Genomic DNA, 24,743 nt, shown 5'->3' with positions numbered 1-24,743 from the left:
TTGGTACCTTGCTGCAGCTCCGGGGTCCGATCAGCCCAGATTCGCTGCATCTGAGTCTCCACTGAGTCTTCCCAGATGGGTCTCGACTCAAACACCTCCCCCGTCACCGAGGAAGCTCGAACCCGTGTCTGAGTCGACAAAGCCCTCGTGTCTGGGGCAGATCTGCGAGGCGTTGGTCTGTCATACTTGAAGATAACAGAATCTGGACTGTTGTGATCACCGCTGCTACTGATGTCGTCGACATCCAGAGAGGATCGGAGGGAAGGGTCTCGTATGTCAGAGCCCTGGTCTCTGTCGGGCTGGAAAGAGGAGGAGGAGTGGGCTGTGGGTTTGTGTTTGCCCATGACAGGGAGTCTGGAGGTGATAGGTTTGGATTTAGTTGTAGGATTGTCGCTGTCGGAGTGACTCCTGCTGTCTTTGTCAGTTAAGATTTTCTTCCCGGCTTCAAAATCCTCCTCGGACCTCGTCCTCCGGTCCTGAACAAGAGATTCCTCCACTGTTGATTTCTGCTCAAGGCCCAGGTCTGATTTCACTGAACCAGCTTTGATGGGTATCTTTGATTTGAAACCGCTTTCAACCTTAGCCACAGTGTCTGCTGAGGTGTAGGACATTGCCAGGACACTAGGGGATGCCACTGAGATGTCAGACCCTGCCAGGACACTAGTGGGTGCCACTGAGGTGTCAGACCCTACTGAGGTGTCATACCCTTGAAGGACACTAGGGGGCACCACTGAGGTTTCAGACCCTGCTGAGGTGTCATACCCGTGTAGGACACTAGGGGGCGCCACCGAGTCATTATAGCCAGCGGGCATCTCAATGATAGAGCACTGCTCCTCTTCCTCTTCTTCTTCATCCTCAAGGGATGAGTCGGATGACTGGTGGACCTGTTCAGAGTACACAGAGCGGGTGACAGTAGTAGCGGTGGTAAACATCTGGAGGTCAGCTATAGTCGGGTCTGGAGAACCTACCTCTAAGAAGCTTCCCATCTTAGCTTCTAGCAGGGGGAACGTTTCAGCTTTTGGCTCCATTTTGATGGAGCTCCTGGGTTTGGCCACTGGTTTCCCCCTCTGATCAGCCTCAGGTAATGGTATAGTCTGGAAGGAGGAGTCAGAATCATCTTTGGTTTGGTCCACCTCCTGGAGGTGTAGATCAGCAACGGCAACAGTCTGTTCTGTTCTGAAAACATTGGGGCCAACGTAATCTCCAGTGTCCTCGAACATGACCTTGTCAACTGGGTGTTCTCCTATGTGAAAGAAGGCAAAGCCCTCGCCCTCCTCTTCAACGCTCCTCCTTGTCATGTCGATAGCGCCCCCTCTGGTCATCTCAAAGAACTTCCCTTCCTGGAACTGGAAGGGGTTGGGGGTGCCCCCCTCGGTTGGTGTGCGACCCGGTGTGGTGTCAGGGGTACGGCGGTCTTCCACGAGACCCATAATCCTTCGTTCCTCCACCTCCACACGTGCGTCGAAGGCTTCGTCGTCATTGTCACCCTCGTTGTCGTCTGGCATGGCACTCCATGGGACCAGCTCTCCCTGAACAGGCATGTCTTTGGGATGCATTTCCAACATGGCTGCCTTACCATCCGCATCCTCCACCTCCTTGAAGCTTTCATCACTGGTGCATAACTCCTCTGGTTTGACTGACAGACTTTCACCAGACTGACTGACACTCAACTGTGACTGATCCATCTCCTCCTCGTGGGCTTGCATAGCTGATATTACATCTATCTCCTCTTTCTGCTCAGTACGTTCACTGACATTTTCACTGATATTCTCTGTGGTATAGTGTTCTTTTTCAGTGCTTAGTGAACGATATTCGAGGTGCTCAGAAACCTGTCTTCCTGATGGTGAATGGCCTGAGGCACTGTATGCTAGGTGAGCGTCACAGTCAACTGAACTATCCAACTCAGTTACTGCACCAGGGACTGAGGGTTGGATTTCAGCCACAGTTTCAATTTCAGACTGAAGTGTATCGGTGTCGATTTTGGACTCAGTTGATTTTGCCTCCCTGTCCATCAGGTCAACGATCGACTGACATTCTTCATAATCCTCAGAGTCTGATAACACAGAGCCATCTGAGGGTTTCCCGTCTGTCTTCGTTTTGACGTCCTGCTCCATCTCCTCAAAGGTTTTGATCTTGGCGGCCATTTTGAACATCTCCTCCTCTGGTGTGAACTGTCTCTGGCCGGTCTCGCTACCCTCTGCATCCACGTCGTCCATATCATCCTCAGGGTTTGAGCTCAGATTTATGGGCATGGAGAGCCACTCAGGATCTCCCCCCTTCAATGGGAGGGGACCCTCGCACTCACCATCCATTTGATAGGTCCGTTTGGAGTAATCCTCATTCTCAATGTTGCTGACGTGCTCCTCACCGAGACAAGCTCTAAGCTGAGAGAAGTAGTCTTCATAAACAGCTGTCTTCTTTGTCGCCTGAAAGCCTGTGTCTTGTTTCGGTTCAGTGGGGCTGCTCTCCAGTGAGTCAAGGCAGGGGGAGTCCCCGGTTGAGCTTGGCTCTATAGAGTCAGGGGACTTCCTGGAGGAACCTTCATCCATGACAGGACTGGTCTCCAGAGAATCCCCATGGGAGAGTCGTCTCTCTGGGTGGCCCAGGGCCAAAGGAAAGAGGACCTCTAAGTCTGCAGGTCTGAGGGCCTGATCCACACTGTCTGGGCTGTGCACCACTCCATGATCAGCTGAATCCCTTTCATGGAGCTCTGGTGCGACCCAACTAGATTCAGGAGCAATTCTGTCTGCTGAAATTGAGTCTTGCATGTTTAGGTTTGAGTATGAAAGTTCTATAGTTTTGTGGTACGATGGTTTTATCTCTAAATCATCCCAGTCCTCTAAGATGGGTCTTGTCTCAACAGGGACCTGGTCGTCCTCTTCAGAGGCTTGAGCGGGGAGCACTGAATCAAACGTCCTTTGAAGGTCAAAGGTCACCTTCTTTGAGTCTCTTGAACGTATTACTGTAGTAGCTGAACTTTCTGATGCTTCACCCCCAGCTGAACAACTCTGCATGAAGTCTTTATCACTGTAGATGACATCGTCCTCCATGGCTCCTACTTGCACTACATTAACAACATCTCGTTCTGTCACTTTATCTGCTGCGGACCGGTCTGCCTGCTCAGTGGAGAACGTGTTGGTTTCCCGTTTGCTGTCCCGTGTAATCACAACCTGTTCAAATCTCTCTTGTACGATGTCATCCTCCGGTAGACCACTGAGATCTACAGGTCTGTCTTCTAGGTACTGTTCTAAATCTCCATTGAGGAGTGCCTCCATGCCTGACGTATCTTTAACTCCTACAGCTGGTCTGGGGGATATCTTCCTTTCGATCATGACTTCTTGTAACATCGGTTCCTGAACTGGGTTCAAGATTATCGATTCGGCACCCCGAGCGCCACCATCATCCATGTCTTGCACTTTCCACCAGTCTTCTTTTTCTGTCTCTGTATCTTCTATAGACATGTCCACCTCCTTTCTGGAGAAAATAAGTGATTGTTGCTTGTCATCCCTGGTCAGGATTGTCTGTTTGAAACTCTGTTGTTGGATGATGTCATCCTTTGGTGAACCACTGATTACCATACATCTCTGTTCTAAGTAGTGATCAATATCTTCCCTGAGGAGTGACTCCATTCCTGACATATCTCTCACCTCTGTAACCGGTCTGGGGGAGGTTTTCCTTTCCATCCTGACTTCTTGTAACATTGGTTCCTGAACTGTCATCACTTCAGCGCCACAGACAGGTGATGGTCTCTGTTCTAGGTAGTGATCCATATCTCCCCTGAGGAGTGACTCCATCCCTGACATATCTCTCACCACTGTAACCGGTCTGGGGGAGGTCTTCCGTTGGATCATGACTTCTTGTAACAGCGGTTCCCGAACAGGGGATGGAGTCACTGATTTGGTTTCTACAACTAAATCTTCAGTTTCCGGAAAGATTTCTTCATCACCATGAATCACGTTTCCTAGTACTTTCATCCCATCCATTCTCTCTGTCTCTTTATAAACTGTGGGCAGGTCAAACTCCTGAGTGGGGAATGTGAGTGGGCTCATCTGTGGGGTGTCTGCCAATCCTTCGTGTTTCTCACTCTCCCCCATGCTTGAATGGGGAGTCCTGGTTCCTATGCTAGTCCCGGGAGAGTCCGCTGCACCTTCGTGCTTCAGACTCACAGGGCTTTCATTCCCCACCAGGTTCTCAGCCTTAGTGAATAACTCATCCCGCCTGTCGTCATGCATACAGGGGTTGAACATGAAGGTTGGGGTGTCGTTCGGGTGGTCTGGTGGGAGCTCCTCCTCAGCTGCTTCAGCCTGGGGGTGGTTGTCGTCCCCTGTGAACGAGGTCTGTCTGAACAGCTGGTACTCTGGACTGTCCTCCAGCTCGGCCTTGATGTCAGCGCTAAAATCCTCAGAGGGTTTCCTGTCCGGGCTGATCTGCATCTCTATAGAAGACTTCCTGTCTGGTCCCATCTCTGGTTCCTCCAGCTGCATCATCTCTATAGAAGACCTCCTGTCTAGTCCCATCTCTGGCTCCTCCAGCTGCATCATCTCTGGGCTGCTCCATCCGTCCTCTGGTAGAGCCCTGTCTAGAGGCATCCCTCCATACTCTGGTAGAGCCCTATCTAGGATGATCCCTCCGTCCTCTGGTAGAGCCCTGTCTAGAAGGTTTCCTCCGTCCTCTGGTAGAGCCCCGTCTAGGAGAATCCCTCCATCCTCTGGTAGAGCCCTATCTAGGAGGATCCCTTCGTCCTCTGGTAGAGACCTGTCTAGGAGGATCCCTCCATCCTCTGGTTGAGCCCTGTCTAGGAGGATCCCTCCGTTCTCTGGTTGAGCCCTGTCTAGGAGGATCCCTCCGTCCTCTGTTTGAGCCCTGTCTAGGAGGATCCCTCCGTCCTCTGGTAGAGCCCTGTCTAGGATGATCCCTCCGTCCTCTGGTAGAGCCCTGTCTAAGATGATCCCTCCGTCCTCTGGTAGAGCCCTTTCTAGGAGGATCCCTCCGTCCTCTGGTAGAGCCCTGTCTAGGAGAATCCCTCCATCCTCTAGTAGAGCCCTGTCTAGGGTGATCCCTCCATCCTCTGGTAGAGCCCTGTCTAGGAGGATCCTTCCATCTTCTGGTAGAGCCCTGTCTAGGATGATCCCTCTGTCCCCTGGTAGAGCCCTGTCTAGGAGAAACCCTCCATCTTCTGGTAGAGCCCTGTCTAGGATGATCCCTCCGTCCTCTGGTAGAGCCCTGTCTAAGATGATCCCTCCGTCCTCTGGTAGAGCCCTGTCTAGGAGGATACCTCCATCCTCTGGTAGAGCCCTGTCTAGGATGATCCCTCCATCCTCTTGTAGAGCCCTGTCTAGGACGATCCTTCCATCTTCTGGTAGAGCCCTGTCTAGGAGGATACCTCCGTCCTCTGGTAGAGCCCTGTCTAGGGGAATCCCTCCATCCTCTAGTAGAGCCCTGTCTAGGGTGATCCCTCCATCCTCTGGTAGAGCCCTGTCTAGGATGATCCCTCTGTCCCCTGGTAGAGCCCTGTCTAGGAGAAACCCTCCATCTTCTGGTAGAGCACTGTCTAGAGGGATCCCTCCGTCCTCTGGTAGAGCCCTGTCTAGGAGGATCCCTCCTTCCTCTGGTAGAGCCCTGTCTATGAGGATCCCTCTGTCCTCTAGTAGAGCCCTGTCTAGGAGGATCCCTCCGTCTTCTGTTGGAGCCCTGTCTAGGAGGATCCCTCCATCCTCTGGTAGAGACCTGTCTAGGAGGATCCTTCCATCCTCTGGTAGATCCCTGTCTAGGATGATTCCTCCGCCCTCTGGTAGAGCCCTGTCTTGGAGGATCCCTCTGTCCTCTGGTAGAGCCCTGTCTAGGATGATCCCTCCGTCCTCTGGTAGAGCCCTGTCTAGGAGGATTCCTCTGTCCTCTGGTAGAGCCCTGTCTAGGAGGATCCCTCCGTCCTCTGGTAGAGCCTTGTCTAGGAGAATCCCTCCATCCTCTGGTAGAGCCCTGTCTAGAGGGATCCCTCCATCTTCTGGTAGAGCTCTGTTTAGGAGGATCCCTCCGTCCTCTGGTTGAGCCCTGTCTAGGAGGATACCTCCGTCCTCTAGTTGAGCCCTGTCTAGGAGGATCCCTCCGTCCTCTGGTTGAGCCCTGTCTAGGATGATCCCTCCGTCCTCTGGTAGAGCCCTGTCTAGGATGATCCCTCCTTCCTCTGTTGGAGCCCTGTCTAGGAGGATCCCTCCATCCTCTGGTAGAGACCTGTCTAGGAGGATCCTTCCATCCTCTGGTAGATCCCTGTCTAGGATGATTCCTCCGTCCTCTGGTAGAGCCCTGTCTTGGAGGATCCCTCTGTCCTCTGGTAGAGCCCTGTCTAGGATGATCCCTCCGTCCTCTGGTAGAGCCCTGTCTAGGAGGATTCCTCTGTCCTCTGGTAGAGCCCTGTCTAGGAGGATCCCTCCGTCCTCTGGTAGAGCCGTGTCTAGGAGAATCCCTCCATCCTCTGGTAGAGCCCTGTCTAGAGGGATCCCTCCATCTTCTGGTAGAGCTCTGTTTAGGAGGATCCCTCCGTCCTCTGGTTGAGCCCTGTCTAGGAGGATACCTCCGTCCTCTAGTTGAGCCCTGTCTAGGAGGATCCCTCCGTCCTCTGGTTGAGCCCTGTCTAGGATGATCCCTCCGTCCTCTGGTAGAGCCCTGTCTAGGATGATCCCTCCTTCCTCTGATTGAGCCCTGTCTAGGAGGATTCCTCTGTCCTCCGGTAGAGCCCTGTCTAGGAGGATCCCTCTGTCCTCTGGTAGAACCCTGTCTAGGAGGATCCTTCCGTCTTCTGGTAGAGCCCTGTCTAGGATGATCCCTCTGTCCCCTCGTAGAGCCCTGTCTAGGAGAAACCCTCCATCTTCTGGTAGAGCACTGTCTAGAGGGATTCCTCTGTCCCCTGGTAGAGCCTTGTCTAGGAGAATCCCTCCATCCTCTGGTTGAGCCCTGTCTAGGAGGATACCTCCGTCCTTTGGTAGAGCCCTGTCTAGGATGATCCCTCCGTCCTCTGGTAGAGCCTTGTCTAGGAGGATTCCTCTCTCCTCCGGTAGAGCCCTGTCTAGAGGGAGGATCCCTCTGTCCTCTGGTTGAGCCCTGTCTAGGAGTATCCCTCCGTCCTCTGGTTGAGCCCTGTCTAGGATGATCCCTCCGTCCTCTCGTAGAGCCCTGTCTAGGATGATCCCTCCTTCCTCTGATTGAGCCCTGTCTAGGAGGATACCTCCGTCCTCTGGTAGAGCCCTGTCTAGGAGGATTCCTCTGTCCTCCGGTAGAGCCCTGTCTAGGAGGATCCCTCTGTCCTCTGGTAGAGCCCTGTCTAGGAGGATCCCTCCGTCCTCTGGTTGAGCCCTGTCTAGGATGATCCCTCCGTCCTTTGGTAGAGCCCTGTCTACGATGATCCCTCCGTCCTCTGGTAGAGCCCTGTCTAGGAGGATTCCTCTGTCCTCCGGTAGAGCCCTGTCTAGAGGGATCCCTCCATCTTCTGGTAGAGCCCTGTCTAGGAGGATCCCTCCGTCCTCTGGTTGAGCCCTGTCTAGGATGATCCCTCCGTCCTCTGGTAGAGCCCTGTCTAGGATGATCCCTCCTTCCTCTGATTGAGCCCTGTCTAGGAGGATTCCTCTGTCCTCCGGTAGAGCCCTGTCTAGGAGGATCCCTCTGTCCTCTGGTAGAGCCCTGTCTAGGAGGATCCTTCCGTCTTCTGGTAGAGCCCTGTCTAGGATGATCCCTCTGTCCCCTCGTAGAGCCCTGTCTAGGAGAAACCCTCCATCTTCTGGTAGAGCACTGTCTAGAGGGATTCCTCTGTCCCCTGGTAGAGCCTTGTCTAGGAGAATCCCTCCATCCTCTGGTTGAGCCCTGTCTAGGAGGATACCTCCGTCCTTTGGTAGCGCCCTGTCTAGGATGATCCCTCCGTCCTCTGGTAGAGCCTTGTCTAGGAGGATTCCTCTCTCCTCCGGTAGAGCCCTGTCTAGAGGGAGGATCCCTCTGTCCTCTGGTTGAGCCCTGTCTAGGAGTATCCCTCCGTCCTCTGGTTGAGCCCTGTCTAGGATGATCCCTCCGTCCTCTGGTAGAGCCCTGTCTAGGATGATCCCTCCTTCCTCTGATTGAGCCCTGTCTAGGAGGATACCTCCGTCCTCTGGTAGAGCCCTGTCTAGGAGGATTCCTCTGTCCTCCGGTAGAGCCCTGTCTAGGAGGATCCCTCTGTCCTCTGGTAGAGCCCTGTCTAGGAGGATCCCTCCGTCCTCTGGTTGAGCCCTGTCTAGGATGATCCCTCCGTCCTTTGGTAGAGCCCTGTCTACGATGATCCCTCCGTCCTCTGGTAGAGCCCTGTCTAGGAGGATTCCTCTGTCCTCCGGTAGAGCCCTGTCTAGAGGGATCCCTCCATCTTCTGGTAGAGCCCTGTCTAGGAGGATCCCTCCGTCCTCTGGTTGAGCCCTGTCTAGGAGGACCCCTCCGTCCTCTGGTTGAGCCCTGTCTAGGAGGACCCCTCCGTCCTCTGGTTGAGCCCTGTCTAGGATGATCCCTCCGTCCTCTGGTAGAGCCCTGTCTAGGAGGATTCCTCTGTCCTCCGGTAGAGCCCTGTCTAGAGGGATCCCTCCATCTTCTGGTAGAGCCCTGTCTAGGAGGATCCCTCCGTCCTCTGGTTGAGCCCTGTCTAGGAGGACCCCTCCGTCCTCTGGTTGAGCCCTGTCTAGGAGGACCCCTCCGTCCTCTGGTTGAGCCCTGTCTAGGATGATCCCTCCGTCCTCTGGTAGAGCCCTGTCTAGGATGATCCCTCCTTCCTCTAGTTGAGCCCTGTCTAGGAGGATACCTCCGTCCTCTGGTAGAGCCCTGTCTAGGAGGATTCCTCTGTCCTCCGGTAGAGCCCTGTCTATGAGGATCCCTCTGTCCTCTGGTAGAGCCCTGTCTAGGAGAATCCCTCCATCCTCTGGTAGAGTCCTATCGAGAGGGATCCCTCCGTTCTCTGGTAGAGCCTTGTCTAGGAGAATCCCTCCGTCCTCTGGTAGAGCCCTGTCTAGACGGATCACTCCATCTTCTGGTAGAGCTCTGTTTAGGAGGATCCCTCCATCCTCTGGTTGAGCCCTTTCTAGGAGGATACCGCCATCCTTTGGTAGAGCCCTGTCTAAGATGATCCCTCCTTCCTCTGGTAGAGCCCTGTATAGAGGGATTCCTCTGTCCTCTGGTAGAGCCCTGTCTAGGAGAATCCCTCCATCCTCTGGTAGAGCCCTGTCTAGGAGGATACCTCCGTCCTTTGGTAGAGCCCTGTCTAGGATGATCCCTCCGTCCTCTGGTAGAGCCCTGTCTAGGAGGATCTCTCTGTCCTCTGGTAGAGCCCTGTCTAGGATGATCCCTCCGTCCTCTGGTAGAGCCCTGTCTAGAGGGATCCCTCTGTCCTCTGGTTGTATTCTATTGATGTTAGTCACTGACTCCTGCAACTGAACCATAACATGAGTTATTTCAGAGTCTTCAGAGTGGTCTCTTACTAAGATCAGGTGTGGTTCATCATCCGCCCCTTTGTAGTCGAGGGCCAGGACATCACTCTGCGAGCAGAGGATTGTGGAAGTTGGAGTTTCTGATGGTGGATGCTCTGTGGGACTGGGTTCAACTCTGTAGGTCTCACTGTAGATCACTGCCTCGGAGCCCGATGTGGAGGTTGTTGATGACGTCATGGCTTTGTGCTCGAAGAGCCCCGTTTTGTTCTTGGAAGGATCCTGGCCAGTCTGGAATGCCTTCATCAGCTCCCGGACAGACATTGTCTCCTCCAGCCTCTCCGTCTGAGACCGGGGGGATTTCGGAGATCTGGGAAGCTTGGGAAGATCTGGCATCTGGGGCTCACCCGTCTCCTTAGTGATGGTGATGAAAGTTGTATTCTGAGGGACTGGCGCCTGCGCAGGCTTTCGCTTACGGCCATCCTCCCCCTCTTCCTCAACCTTCTTTTGCAGAGCTCTCACTCTGTCCTTTATGGAACCGATTGGGGTTTCCACGACCAGGGGCGACACTGGGGGCTCCATGGCTGGGGTTGGTCCAGAAGGCCCAGACCAAGTCTCAGACCCAGACCCGAGCCCAGACACCCCCAGTACGACATCCCAATCCAGGGTTGCAGACGGTTTTAACTCAGTCCCGGGCTCCACTCCAGGTCCAGACCCAGACACCACTACAGGCTCAGACCCAGACACCACTCCAGGCTCAGACCCAGACACCACTCCAGGTCCAGACCCAGACACCACTCCAGGTCCAGACCCAGACACCACTCCAGGCTCAGACCCAGACACCACTCCAGGCATAGACCAGGGAACCACTACAGGCTCAGACCCGGGAACCACTCCCGGCCTCGGCTCCCCCAGAACAACATCTCCATCAAGGGACTCCTCAGAGCTCATCCTTTCCAGCTCACCCTCGGAACTGCTGCATCCAGAACGTTCCCTGTCCCTCAACTTCTTCCTGATTGGCTTTTTGATCTCAGGAGGATGGCGTTTGCCTTCCCGCTTCAGAACGACCTCATCTAATCTCTCCTGGACTATGCTGTCCTGCAGTGGGCAACTGGTTACGCCAGATGTCTCTTCTAGGTGCTGGTTCATGCCTCCACTGAGGTGAGATACCGTACCTGACATATCTCTAACCTCTTTGGTTATTGTGGAAGAAGTCTTCCTCTGAATGCTAACTTCTTGTAGTACCGGCTCCTGAACATCAGAGGGAGTCATGGCTTTGGCTTTAGTCTGAGAGAGAAGAACCCACTCCTCGTCCTCCATTTTGGACATCTGCAGTACCTTCTCTTTGTTGTTTGTGAATCCAGTATCTCCCCCTCGTAAAATATCTCCAACCTTCTCCAGATCCTCTTTCACCTGTTCCATGATCTCAAACGGCTCCCCGGGTTCCTCCTCCATCCCTGTCCTTCCTCCTCTTCCTCCTCCCCCTCTTCCTCTATCCGAAGAGCTTGGGTGTTCAGTTTGCGCTGTCGTCAAGATGGCGGACATCTTGATGAGGTCGTGTTTCATATCGGAGACCTCTGAGAGGAGGTCAGGGCTGGCCAGCATGGCTGGGTCTAGCACCTGATTGGTCGGCAGCGTGTAAGTCTCTGTCGACTCCGTCTCGTCGTCTTCCATTTTGAGAAAAAAGGAGGAAACCAAACCAAAGGTGTAAAGAACATAAGGGGTGGATGGAGTGAAGGGGAAGAGAAGACATCGGAAAACCGTGGTCAGGGCAGAACATATCACAGTATATCTTCTGTTCAAAACAGGCAAAAGGGAAAGCAGCTTGACGACGGAAGAGGAGTGGTGAGTTCTCCAGAGGAGGGGGGGGGGGGGGGGGGGTAGGGGAGGAGGGGAGGAGGGCAGCAACAGCAGAAGCGAAGCAAACAGAAGAGAAATAGAACAGGACGGAGGAAAGATATGGGCAAGAAATAACCTGTCGATACATATTGGTGTGTTTGACTGCACATTCATAGACATGACACAGGAAGTTGTCTAAACACAACAGGAAGTAGTCTAAACACAACAGGGAAGTAGTCTAAACACAACAGAAAGGTATAGAAATAAAAATGGCGAGCAACCTGAATACTAGGGTTGGGGTTAATTCCATTTATATTCTAGTCAAATCAGGAAGTACACTGAAAATGTGGAATTTCAATTGTGCTTAACTTTCTGAATTGACTGTTTGAATTGAAATGGAATTGACCCCAACCCTGCTAAATATGGAACCAATGGAGGAAGAAAAAACTGATTGGTTTCACGCAAACAAAGATCTCAAGATTGTTCTCAACATGAAGGGTCCACTGACAAAAGCAAACAGAGAGAAAAGAGCAGAAGGTTTCTCGCGCCATGTAAACCACTGATAGCTAACTGTCAGGAATTCTTAAGTAAATCGAAACATATGGGGAGTAAAACTATATATAAATACATAAACCTCAGTTAATCTTAATATATATATAAATACATAAACCTCAGTTAATCTTAATATATATATATATAAATACATAAACCATAGTTAATGTTGTAAATCAAATCTTATCAATAAAACTATATATAAATACATAAACCTCAGTTAATGTTGTAAATACATATCTTATCAGTAAAACTATATATAAATATATGTAGAAAACCTCAGTTAATGTTGTAAATAAATATCTTATCTTGCCGTTTTGGTTTGTCAACTATTAGGTGTGTTTGAAGCATCCAGAAAAATGCTTCATTAGAGGAAGTTCAGTGATCTAAGAAAAGATACCAGTGATATAACAGGCTAATGAATTGATAACAGAAAATATACCAGTGATATAACAGGCTAATGAATTGATAACAGAAAAGATACCAGTGATATAACAGGCTAATGAATTGATGAACTTGAAAAGAGTTACAGAGACATACACACATACATACAGGCAGAATACACACACACACACGAACACACATACAGACGGATATGCACATACACAGACTAACAAATGTATACCATGTGTATGTGTGAGTCAAGTTATTTTCATGCAGAGCAAAGAAAGTGTTTCAGCAACCATGAAAGTAAAATAAGGGAGTGATCGGAGACAAAAATAAACAGAAAATTCACATTATATGAATTCCTTCTTTGAATTCATTCCAGGCAAGCAAAAATCTGGAATGAATTGACGTCCGTTTAACATATTGTCATCGTACAGTGTGTTTTCGTCAGCCATCCAAATACATTTAAATAACTGGAGGTTATATATTCACATTGGAAGTGCCATGGCATATATATATGTAATCTCAAGCATTCATACAGTATCTCAAGCATTCATACAGTATCTCAAGCATTCATACAGTATCTCAAGCATTCATTTCCTTTGACTTCCTATAGCGTGATGATGATGATGATGATGGTTGAATGGATGAAGGAGGGATTGAAGGAGGGAGAAACATAATGGGTATTGGAGAGGAAGGGATGCAACGCATACCAGCCATAGCATAGCGGCCAGGATCCCACAGGTAACTGGACAAGGTGTTAGTAATATTATATTACTATAGTATAGTGGTCAGGAACCCACAGGTAACTGGACAAGGTGTTAGTAATATTATATTACTATAGTATAGTGGTCAGGAACCCACAGGTAACTGGACAAGGTGTTAGTAATATTATATTACTATAGTATAGTGGTCAGGATCCCACAGGTAACTGGACAAGGTGTTAGTAATATTATATTACTATAGTATAGTGGTCAGGATCCCACAGGTAACTGGACAAGGTGTTAGTAATATTATATTACACACAACACGGCTAGTCAAACGGCCATTATTGTATGTTAAGCAATCTAAATCATTGGCCTGCGTAGTGCATTAAAAAACGACAATGTAATTTAATATGTTCTTCCTGGGCTACAGGTAGTTATGAAGGTTAGATAATGCAGAGGCTGTATTTGTCACCACCAACAAAAGTAATCATTTCAAAAAACAGCTCAGCTTACATTTCTTGTCACTCTTGTCACTCTGTAAGAAAGGAGGGTTCAAAAAAACATGTTGAATACATTCAGCCAATAAACATAAATCAGGTAAAAGTGTTTTAACATTTTATCAAATTTGAACAAGAAGAATGTTCTGAAAAGGTGTAGTTGGTTACCTCGTCATCTGCGTCTAGGTCTGAATCAGACTCCTGAATAGGACACCGAGGACAGAAATAAAGAAGGCATTGAGCCAGATCTGTTTTGGGACAGCATTATTCACACTGAGCCAGATCTGTTTTGGGCCAGCGTTATTCACTTTGAGTCAGATCTGTTTTAGGACAACATTATTCACATTGAGTCAGATCTGTTTTGGGACAGCATTATTCACACTGAGCCAGATCTGTTTTGGGACAGCATTATTCACATTGAGACAGATCTGTTTTGGGACAGCATTATTCACATTGAGTCAGATCTGTTTTGGGACAGCATTATTCACACTGAGCCATATCTGTTTTGGGACAGCATTATTCACACTGAGCCAGATCTGTTTTGGGACAGCATTATTCACATTGAGCCAGATCTGCTTTAGGACAGCATTATTCACATTGAGCCAGATCTGCTTTAGGACAGCATTATTCACACTGAGCCAGATCTGTTTTGGGACAGCGTTATTCACATTGAGACAGATCTGTTTTGGGACAGCGTTATTCACAGTGAGACAGATCTGTTTTGGGACAGCATTATTCACATTGAGCCAGATCTGCTTTAGGACAGCATTATTCACACTGAGCCAGATCTGTTTTGGGACAGCGTTATTCACATTGAGCCAGATCTGTTTTGGGACAGCGTTATTCACAGTGAGACAGATCTGTTTTGTGACAGCATTATTCACACTGAGACAGATCTGTTTTGGGACAGCATTACTCACACTGACCCAGATCTGTTTTGGGACAGCATTATTCACATTGAGCCAGATCTGTTTTAGGACAGCGTTATTCACATTGAGTCAGATCTGTTTTGGGGCAGCGTTATTCACATTGAGCCAGATCTGTTTTGGGACAGCGTTATTCACATTGAGCCAGATCTGTTTTGGGACAGCGTTATTCACATTCCAGTCCACGTATGTTCAGCATTATCATTATTTAATGTTAATAGACATTGTGTCCAGTCCAGGTGTGTTCAGCATTATTTAATTTCATTACACATTGTGTTCAGTCCAGGTGTGTTCAGGTGTCTTACCTTGCAGTAGGTGGGCAGCGTGATGTTCAGGTTGCAGATTGCCTTGTGGGTAAGACTACGGTAGGTGCGGGGCTCCTTGGTGAAGGACAGTCTGCCACACGGCTCCTGGGCGCAGTCACGAATCTGTCAATCAATCAACCAATCAACCAATCAACCAATCACTGGAAACTCATGGAATCAGGTGAGCGTGGGAATATTAGCAAGGAAAGTGAAAAACATTCTGGTATCGACTTTTGTTATACTGTATAATCAAACTCATTAAAATACATATCACATGACATACCAGTGTCTGATGTATTCTAAACTTATTAAAATACATACTAAATGATATACCAGTGTCAGATGTATTCTATACTTATTAAAATAAATATAAAATTATATACCAGTGTCACACTTTCCCAGCGTAGAAGAAGTCCATTCAGAACTAAAACGAAGTGAACAACTACGTCACACTTTCCCAGCGTAGAAGAAGTCCAGTAATGGCGTGTTACCTTGATGAAGAGTGCGAGACGGTTCTCTTTGAATGCGTAGAAGCTGAAGACGTGATGCTGTCCACTCTTGGTCAGAGGAACCAGGTTCCCAAAACAGTCAGCAAAGATAGGCTTCCCTTCCAATACCTGTAGTAGGGGCAGACAGACAGTAGAGAGTTAGGGTCAAATCAGTCTGTAAAGATAAGCTTCCCCTCCAACACCTGTAGTAGGGACAGACAGACAGACAGACAGACAGACAGACAGACAGACAGACAGACAGACAGACAGACAGACAGACAGACAGACAGACAGACAGACAGACAGACAGACAGACAGACAGACAAGAGCTAGGGTCGGACACCAATACTCCCCCCTTCACCTCCACATCTCTGCTCTGGATCACCTTTGTGAATTCCTCTTGTTGTTCCAGGGTTTCTCACCCCTCACCCCCTCCTCCCTCTCCCCTCTCACCTCTACTCCCTCTCCCCCTCCCCATTCTCCTCTCCTCCTTCCCCTCCTCTCACCTCTACGTCTCTACTCCGGGCCACCTCTGTGAAGTTCTCTTGCTGTTCCAGTGTCTTGTCCATCTTGTCGTCCGTCATGCAGAAGCAGCGTAGGCGGGCCTCGATGGGGTCCAGCGTCTTGGCGAAGATGACGAACTTGGCCATGTAGGGGACACAGATGATCTCTCTGTACAGCTGGGTAGAGAAACTCACAGCTTCCTGGGTCTGACGACAGTCTATCAGCCAGAACCTACAGCGCACCGGAGGGGGGAGGGGGGTGGTCAATAGATCAACCAATCTGTCAGTCAGTCTATAAGCCAGAGCCTACAGTAGGCTAGATAATCAATCAATCTATCAAGGATGTAATAGATCAATCAATCATATCCAATGAAGAATCAATCATTCCATCGTTGACTAATCAGGAGGAGGATGTCTAGAATGTCAAAAACAACAGACAGATGAAAACACACCAGTTTCACTGGAGCCATTACCTTGCTGAGACGTTGGTGGTGAAGGACACACATTGGTTGATGAAGGTGAGGGGGGTGGAGCCAGTGATGTCCTCCCATTGGGCAGGAGTGGTTCCACCTAGAACACACATCAGGATGGAACTCTCTGGTAAATATATTCAACATATTAATGTGGGTTGACTGAAACCAGGCTTTGATGAATATCGAGAAGGTCAACATGACTACTCAAAATCAATCATTCAGTCAGTTAGTTAATCAACCAACCAGCCAATCAACCAATCAAACAACCAATCAATGGGCAAATCAATCAATCAATCAAACAGCCAATCAACCAATCAACAGTCATTTCCTACATACCAGTGATACTGCAGAGCAGACGCAGAGTGGGCGTGTCTCCTCCAAACACGTTGGCTGTCCCGTCATTGGTCGAGCTCTTGGGGACAGGGATCGTCATGGTGATTGGCTTGTGGAACTTCCGCCTCCTGGGCTCCAAGGTAACGATGGGGCTAAACGTAGCCTTGTTACCCAGAATTCTCTTTACCAGGTCTACGCTGATTGGCTGGGCCTAGGAGGAAGTGGACAAAAGTTAGGAAGTAGAAACAACAAACTTGAAAGTGTTCAGTTGTCGTTACCAAATACATTTTTGTTGGGCTGAAGACCAACTTGAAAAAGCTACACACGCACAGACCACCCCCCCTACCTGTAGTCCAACCCTGATCTTCTTAGTGAGAGCTCCCACTGGGAACACAGCCTGGACCTGAGGTACCAGAGTACTGCTCAACACCCCTCCCTCAGGACCAATCAGTTGGCTGTCCTGCTTGATGCGCGACACCACCGCAAAGTATTGTGGGAAGTCCCTGGTAACAATACGGCAAATCCTCTTCTTCTCCAGCTCCTCAGGAGAGTCCAGCTCTGGAGGACGAACCAATGGGAGGACCGGAGAAACAGGGTCAGATGATACACAAGGACCAATCAGATTGAGCAGTCGGACCTAAATGTTTCCTAATCTTTGGTGAAAGAATAAGGAAGAACGATTGGTAGCTTGGTACTAACATGGCAGTCTGATCCTGTCGCGTCCCTCATGCCTCCGACTTGCTCCTCCCTCCCCACTCCCTCCCCCTTTCTCACCTGTCTCATCCCCCCCATCCACTCCCTGTCCTCCCTCCCCTTCCCTTCTCCCTCCCCCATCCAGCTCTCCCCGTCCCACTCCTTCCCACTCATCCCCCCGTCCCTCCCCCATCTCCCCTCACCCTCGTCCATGCCGTTCAGTATTTGGTTGAGTTCCTCCTCAGTGTGTTCACAGTGATGTTCCCTCCAGCTCTCCCCCATCTCACTCCTCAGAATCACCAGCTCCCGCTCCGTCCCCCGCAGGGCCGCGAAGTGAGGGATCTCCACAATCACCGGCCTGGAGGGTCAGAGGTCAGGGGTTAGAGGGTAAAGGTTGTGATGACAGGAGGACGCATTCCATGGAAGAACACACAAAATCACAAGATCAGGGACAAAGAAATCCTGGAGAAATTCCTGGAGGAGATTCAAGCAAACAGAAGGATATGATATTTTGATGATGATGAGGAGGAGGTGGAGGAGGAGGAGGGTCAGGAAAAATCACAACATTACAATATGGGGAGGAAAAAATCATGGAGTAATGGGATAGAACTGGAAATGATTCAAACTGTAATTCTCAACAACAACAACAACACTGTAACTTAAATGTGGAGAGGGCTGGGGAGAACATATGACGAGACCAGGGTATATATGATGAGACCAGGGTATATATGGTGAGACCAGGGTATATATGGTGAGACCAGGGTATATATGGTGAGACAAGGGTAGATATGGTGAGACCAGGGTATATATGGTCTGGCTGGGTGGGGAGTATATATGATGAGACCGGGGTATAAATGATGTCCCATCTCTCTCTCCGTGGTCTCTCCTACCCCAGGAACTTGGTGCCATTAGGCCTCAGCTGTAGTGTGTGAGTTACCCCAGGAACTCGGTGCCAGGAGGCCCCAGCTGTAGTGTGTGAGTTACCCCAGGAACTTGGTGCCAGGAGGCCCCAGCTGTAGAGTGTGAGTTACCCCAGGAACTTGGTGCCAGGAGGCCCCAGCTGTAGAGTGTGAGTTACCCCAGGAACTCGGTGCCAGGAGGCCCCAGCTGTAGTGTGTGAGTTACCCCAGGAACTTGGTGCCAGGAGGCCCCAGCTGTAGTGTGTGAGTTACCCCAGGAACATGGTGCCAGGAGGCCCCAGCTGTAGTGTGTGAGTTACCCCAGGAACTTGGTGCCAGGAGGCCCCAGCTGTAGTGTGTGAGTTACCCCAGGAACTTGGTGCCAGGAGGCCCCAGCTGTAGTGTGTGAGTTACCCCAGGAACTTGGTGCCAGGAGGCCCCAGCTGTAGTGTGTGAGTTACCCCAGGAACTTGGTGCCAGGAGGCCCCAGCTGTAGTATCCTGCTGACCAGACTCTCTCCCTCGTTGAGAGGGGGCGGGGCCGTGGGGAGGTGGAGCTTACTGATCCATTACGCAGCACGGGGGGGAGAAGAGAACGTCAACACACACACGCGGGCGTACACACATTACACACACACATGAACGAGCACACGTACACACAGACACACTCTCTCTCTCTCTCTCTCTCTCTCTCGTCCACACTCCCCACTCCCTCTCTCCGTCTTACCCGAGGAACTGTGCCCCGGTGGGGCCGACCTCAATGATGCGTCCTGCCAGCCCCTCTCCCTCCACCATGGGGGGCATGGACGCCAGGCGGTGCCTCTTCACCAGGCGGCACGTCACCCGCGTCGGAGCGGAACACTTCCTGGGCGGCACGATGATGCGCAGCCCGTTGTGACGGCAACCACGCATGGCCCCGCCCCTGGCGTCCACCATGAAACTGACCAGGAAGCTGAGGGGAGAGGAGGAGAGGAGGGAGAGGGGTAAGGAGAGGGATAGGGAGAATGAGGGAGGGAAAGGGAGGGGAGGGGAGGGGAGATGGAGAGGGATTAGGGAAGGGGAGAGGAGATGGAGAGGAAGAGGGAGTAGGGAAGGGGAGAGATGGAGATGGAGTGAGAGGTAGAGGGAAAGGGAGTAAGGAAGGGGTGAGGAGAGGAGATATAGAGGGAGAGGGAAAGGGAGAAAGGAAGGGGTGAGAGAGGAGAGGAGATATAGAGGGAGTAAGGAAGGGGTGAGGAGAGGAGATGGAGAGGGAGAGGGAGAGGGAAAGGGAGTAAGGAAGGGGTGAGGAGAGGAGAGGAGATGGAGAGGGAGAAAAGAGAAAGGAAGAGGAGAGGACATGGAGAGGGATTAAGGAAGGGGAGAGATGGAGATGGAGTAGGGAGAGGGAGAGGGTGTAAGGAAGGGGTGAGGAGAGGAGAGGAGAGGAGAGGAAGAGGGAGTAGGGAAGGGGAGAGCAGAGGAGAGGAGATGGAGAGGGAGAAAAGAGATAGGAAGAGGAGAGGACATGGAGAGGGATTAGGGAAGGGGAGAGATGGAGATGGAGTAGGGAGAGGGAGAGGGTGTAAGGAAGGGGTGAGGAGAGGAGAGGAGACGGAGAGGGAGTAGGGAAGGGGAGAGGAGATGGAGAGGGAGTAAGGAGAAAGGAAGGGAACGGAAGGGGAGGAGTAAGGAAGGGGAGAGGAGAGGGAGGAGGGTAAATGGGGGAGAAGGGGTTAAATGGTTGACCTGTGAAAGTGTGTTTCCACCACCATTTCTTTCATAATTTTACAGACATAAAAAGATCTCACCATGTGGAACGGAAAAAAATGATCTGTCGGCATTTCTACAACAATACCAAAACTTTCCATCGCAGATGTCGTGAGTTTCATTTTATACGGTGTGACTTTACTCGCATTAAAACTGTGGATGGAAACGTGGTTAGTGACATTGTTGTGAAGTGAGACACAGACCGTTTATAAAGTCCGAGCACTATCATGTTCCTCAATTGATTCAGCACCATTTCAGCAGTAGACCTCCTAGGTTATCTCGACGCAGAGCGCGCTCAGGAAGCACCGACTTGGTAACCGCAGTCAAACAAAAGTCAAACGACCAAAGTTGCTGCATAACCTCCTTCAACGAATGACAGAACATCTCCGATATTTGGCAAAATCGAGTGAATGATTATACAGTTAGTAGATCGGCTCATAAATAATGTGGGGATGAAGACTGGAAATAGTTTAAATATCGAGGTATCTTAACAGGAACCAACTCTGTTTTAAAAAATATCCATATCTACTCTCGTACCGTTTGTTGATCACACATTCTTTAGCGAAGCTTTCATATGGGCGGCAATACGAGACAGCACAGAGAAGCTCTCATATGGGCAGCAATACGAGACAGCACAGAGAAGCTCTCATATGGGCAGCAATACGAGACAGCACAGAGAAGAGGGGTGAATGTTATAGTGGTATTTTTGACATAGGCAAGCGATGTGCTTTAACAATGCAACCTATGGGATTACAGAATAAAATTAGGAATTTTCATGCGAGGCAGGAGTCAGGATTTTGGGGTTCAGTGGGATTGGGACTGGACAGGATTATAGCCTAGGTTCCAGAGGACAGGAGGGGACTGGACAGGATTATAGCCTAGGTTCCAGAGGACAGGAGGGGACTGGACAGGATTATAGCCTAGGTTCCAGAGGACAGGAGGGGACTGGACAGGATTATAGCCTAGGTTCCAGAGGACAGGAGGGGACTGGACAGGATTATAGCCTAGGTTCCAGAGGACAGGAGGGGACTGGACAGGATTATAGCCTAGGTTCCAGAGGACAGGAGATAGAACTGTCCCTCTTGCCAACAGACTTCATGTCTGTGACAGAGATGCCTATGTAGTGAACTGTGCACAGGCCTGTCTGAAGAGTTACAGCGACAGCTCAAAGAGGCACACGTTACTTCCCAGTTCATACTGTAGGGGTTTCCTGTTTCCTGCATTCGGGTCGCGTGTGCAGTCCTGCAGTGTCAATTATACGTGTGGTTTGAATTCATGGCTGCTCAGTGTGAAGTAAATACGCCAGGCTAAAGGCTTCCATGACAACCTGTTCGGATAATAGCCTGTTTTATTTGTTGCTAATATGCAGCGGTGCATGTTGGGTATTAAGTGGAATTGCATTAGTGCCACATTGGGGGAAATGTTGTCATTTCCAGGGACTTGTCATTTATTTTATTCGTTTTAAATGTGAAGAGTGTTCCTGGGACAGTCCTGGGATCCCAGTTACCAATGTTAATCCCTACTCTGGATTCATGCAGACAAAGCATCAGTGTTGGTGTCTGTGTTGGGTGGCAAACTGAAACAGGGACGGAACAAATGTTGTGTGACATCATTCTGAGATGACATGATGTGGTGACAGGTGAGGAGAGAACACTGTGTGACCCAGTTCCATTCTATTCACTTCCATTCCATTCTACCCACAGCCATTCCATTCTATTCATTTCCATTCCATTCTACCCACTTCCATTCCATTCTATTCATTTCCATTCCATTCTATCCACTTCCATTCCATTCTATTCATTTCCATTCCATTCTATCCACTTCCATTCCATTCTATTCATTTCCATTCCATTCTACCCACTTCCATTCCATTTTATCCACATCCATTCCATTCCATTCACTTCCATTCTATTCTATCCACTTCCATTCCATTCTATCCACTTCCATTCGATTTTATCCACTTCCATTCCATTCTATTCACTTCCATTATAATCACATCCATTCCATTCTATCCACATCCATTCCATTCCATTCACTTCCATTCTATTCTATCCACTTCCATTCATTCCATTCCATTCACTTCCATTATATTCTATCCACTTCCATTCCATTCTATTCAGTTCCAATCCATTCTATTTACTTCCATTCTATTCACTTCCATTCCATTATAATCACTTCCATTCTATTCTTTTCACTTCTATTCCATTCTACTGACTTCTATTCCATTCTACTCAGTATCACTCTACTCCCATTCCAATATTCCATTCCAAGTAAGTTCTGAGTTGACAGACAGGTGGACGAGAGGCATCAGAAGCTATTGTATCGCTCCAGGAATTTGCTTTCTTTAAGATGGATGAACTTCAAGTAATGATGTGTTAGTACCTACAGTATATCCAACTTACCTTGGATTTCTATAGCATTACTATTGCATCTATAGTCTTATTACATGCATATAACTGAAAGATTAGATAGTTTAGGATGTACCCCTGGGAGAAGAAGGGGACAGCATGCATGGAGAGGTGGAAGTGAAGAACAGGAGGAGGAGGAAAGAGAGAGACAGAGAGAGAGAGAGAAAAATGAAACAGAGAGAGAAATCACCTGCTGTTGTCATGGTCTAGGCACGGGGAGGATTGGCTAGAAGCAGACAAAACACACACCATCAGAGAGAGAAAAATATTGAGAGAGAGAAACTTAGAGTGAGAGGGAAAGAGAGAGTGAGAGGGAAAGGGGGAGAGAGGGAGAGAGAGAGGCAAACAGAGAAAGAGAAAGAGAGAGACAGAGAGCGAAAGAGACAGAGAGAGAGAGACACAGACACAGAGACACAGAGAAAGAGAGAGAGAGACACAGAGACACAGAGAAAGAGAGAGAGAGACACAGAGAAAGAGAGAGAGACACAGAGACACAGAGAAAGAGAGAGACACAGAGACACAGAGACACAGAGACACAGAGAAAGAGAGAGACACAGAGACACAGAGACACAGAGAAAGAGAGAGAGAGACACAGAGACACAGAGAAAGAGAGAGAGAGACACAGAGACACAGAGAAAGAGAGAGACACAGAGACACAGAGACACAGAGAAAGAGAGAGAGAGACACAGAGAAAGAGAGAGAGAGACACAGAGACACAGAGAAAGAGAGAGACACAGAGACACAGAGACACAGAGAAAGAGAGAGAGAGACAGAGAAAGGGAGAGAGAGACACAGAGACACAGAGACACAGAGAAAGCGACCAGAAAGAAAGACAGAGAAAGAAACACAGCACAGAGATAGAGGGAGAAAACATAATAGAAAATGAAGGAGTGAAATAGAAGTATAAGGGGAAATTAACGTTGATTTAGGAGGTGAATCAAACTCTATCTTGTAAAACAGTGAATATTACTAAACATGCACACCTTTGTGTGTGTGTATGTTTGCGTGCTTGCATGCGTGTGTGTGTGTGTGCATGTGCGTTATTGCATGCGTGTGTGCGTGCATGTGTGCGTGTGTGCGTGCGTGTGCGTGTGTGTGTGCGTGCATGTGTACGTGCGTGTGTGTGTGTGTGTGCGTACGTGTGTGGGTGTGCGTACGTGTGTGTGTGTGCGTGTGCGTGTGTGTGTGTGTCTGTGTGTGTGTGTGTGTGTGTGTGTGTGTGTGTGCACCATACTAACCCAGAGTGCAGCAGGCTAGATGACAGCACTACGTTGTCCAGGTGCTCTGCTCCCCAGCTCAGCCTGAAGGAGTCCTTCTCATTCTCTCTGGACAGAGACGACACCTGCTGACCAACACACAATGCTACTACATCTGGAGGTAGACTTCAACATCAACAGGTGTGTTTATATAGGTGACTATACAGGTGTATTTATATAGGTGACTATACAGGTGTATTTATATAGGTGACTATACAGGTGTATTTATATAGGTGACTATACAGGTGTATTTATATAGGTGACTATACAGGTGTATTTATATAGGTGACTATACAGGTGTATTTATATAGGTGACTATACAGGTGTGTTTATATAGGTGACTATACAGGTGTGTTAATATAGGTGACTATACAGGTGTATTTATATAGGTGACTATACAGGTGTATTTATATAGGTGACTATACAGGTGTATTTATATAGGTGACTATACAGGTGTATTTATATAGGTGACTATACAGGTGTGTTAATATAGGTGACTATACAGGTGTATTTATATAGGTGACTATACAGGTGTGTTTATATAGGTGACTATACAGGTGTATTTATATAGGTGACTATACAGGTGTATTTATATAGGTGACTATACAGGTGTATTTATATAGGTGACTATACAGGTGTGTTTATATAGGTGACTATACAGGTGTATTTATATAGGTGACTCTACAGGTGTATTTATATAGGTGACTATACAGGTGTATTTATATAGGTGACTATACAGGTGTATTTATATAGGTGACTATACAGGTGTATTTATATAGGTGACTATACAGGTGTGTTTATATAGGTGACTATACAGGTGTATTTATATAGGTGACTATACAGGTGTGTTAATATAGGTGACTATACAGGTGTATTTATATAGGTGACTATACAGGTGTGTTAATATAGGTGACTATACAGGTGTGTTTATATAGGTGACTATACAGGTGTATTTATATAGGTGACTATACAGGTGTGTTAATATAGGTGACTATACAGGTGTATTTATATAGGTGACTATACAGGTGTGTTTATATAGGTGACCATACAGGTGTATTTATATAGGTGACTATACAGGTGTATTTATATAGGTGACTATACAGGTGTATTTATATAGGTGACTATACAGGTGTGTTTATATAGGTGACTATACAGGTGTGTTTATATAGGTGACTATACAGGTGTATTTATATAGGTGACTATACAGGTGTGTTTATATAGGTGACTATACAGGTGTATTTATATAGGTGACTATACAGGTGTATTTATATAGGTGACTATACAGGTGTATTTATATAGGT

At 48.8% G+C, this 24,743-nt stretch overlaps 1 protein-coding gene across 12 annotated transcripts in view; it reads right to left on the bottom strand.

The window, feature by feature from the left end:
• LOC106592866 (uncharacterized) overlaps positions 1–24,743 on the bottom strand; it is a 182,761-nt gene that overhangs the window by 57,259 nt on the left and 100,759 nt on the right. For 5 of the 12 annotated variants that reach the window (XM_082978216.1, XM_082978209.1, XM_082978210.1 and 2 more), the window contains 14 exons: positions 23,425–23,528; positions 22,377–22,412; positions 18,757–18,981; positions 18,492–18,590; positions 17,335–17,489; positions 16,785–16,996; positions 16,442–16,649; positions 16,106–16,202; positions 15,636–15,864; positions 15,133–15,258; positions 14,642–14,764; positions 13,579–13,611; positions 13,427–13,448; positions 8–11,095 (listed from right to left, as the gene is read on the bottom strand). In XM_082978216.1, coding sequence (XP_082834342.1) covers positions 8–11,095; positions 13,427–13,448; positions 13,579–13,611; positions 14,642–14,764; positions 15,133–15,258; positions 15,636–15,864; positions 16,106–16,202; positions 16,442–16,649; positions 16,785–16,996; positions 17,335–17,489; positions 18,492–18,590; positions 18,757–18,981; positions 22,377–22,412; positions 23,425–23,528 — 12,757 coding nt within the window. Of the gene's footprint in view, positions 1–7; positions 11,096–13,426; positions 13,449–13,578; positions 13,612–14,641; positions 14,765–15,132; positions 15,259–15,635; positions 15,865–16,105; positions 16,203–16,441; positions 16,650–16,784; positions 16,997–17,334; positions 17,490–18,115; positions 18,427–18,491; positions 18,591–18,756; positions 18,982–22,376; positions 22,413–23,424; positions 23,529–24,743 lie in introns of those variants that run through there. The other 7 variants (XM_082978214.1, XM_082978219.1, XM_082978220.1 and 4 more) reach the window with 4 other exon arrangements.

The sequence above is a fragment of the Salmo salar genome, chromosome 08, assembly GCF_965601325.2.
Source record: "Salmo salar chromosome 08, fSalSal1, whole genome shotgun sequence".
Classification (NCBI taxonomy): domain Eukaryota; kingdom Metazoa; phylum Chordata; class Actinopteri; order Salmoniformes; family Salmonidae; genus Salmo; species Salmo salar.
The sequence above is the reverse complement of the archived record's forward strand: the minus strand, read 5'-3'. Positions and strand labels throughout refer to the sequence as shown.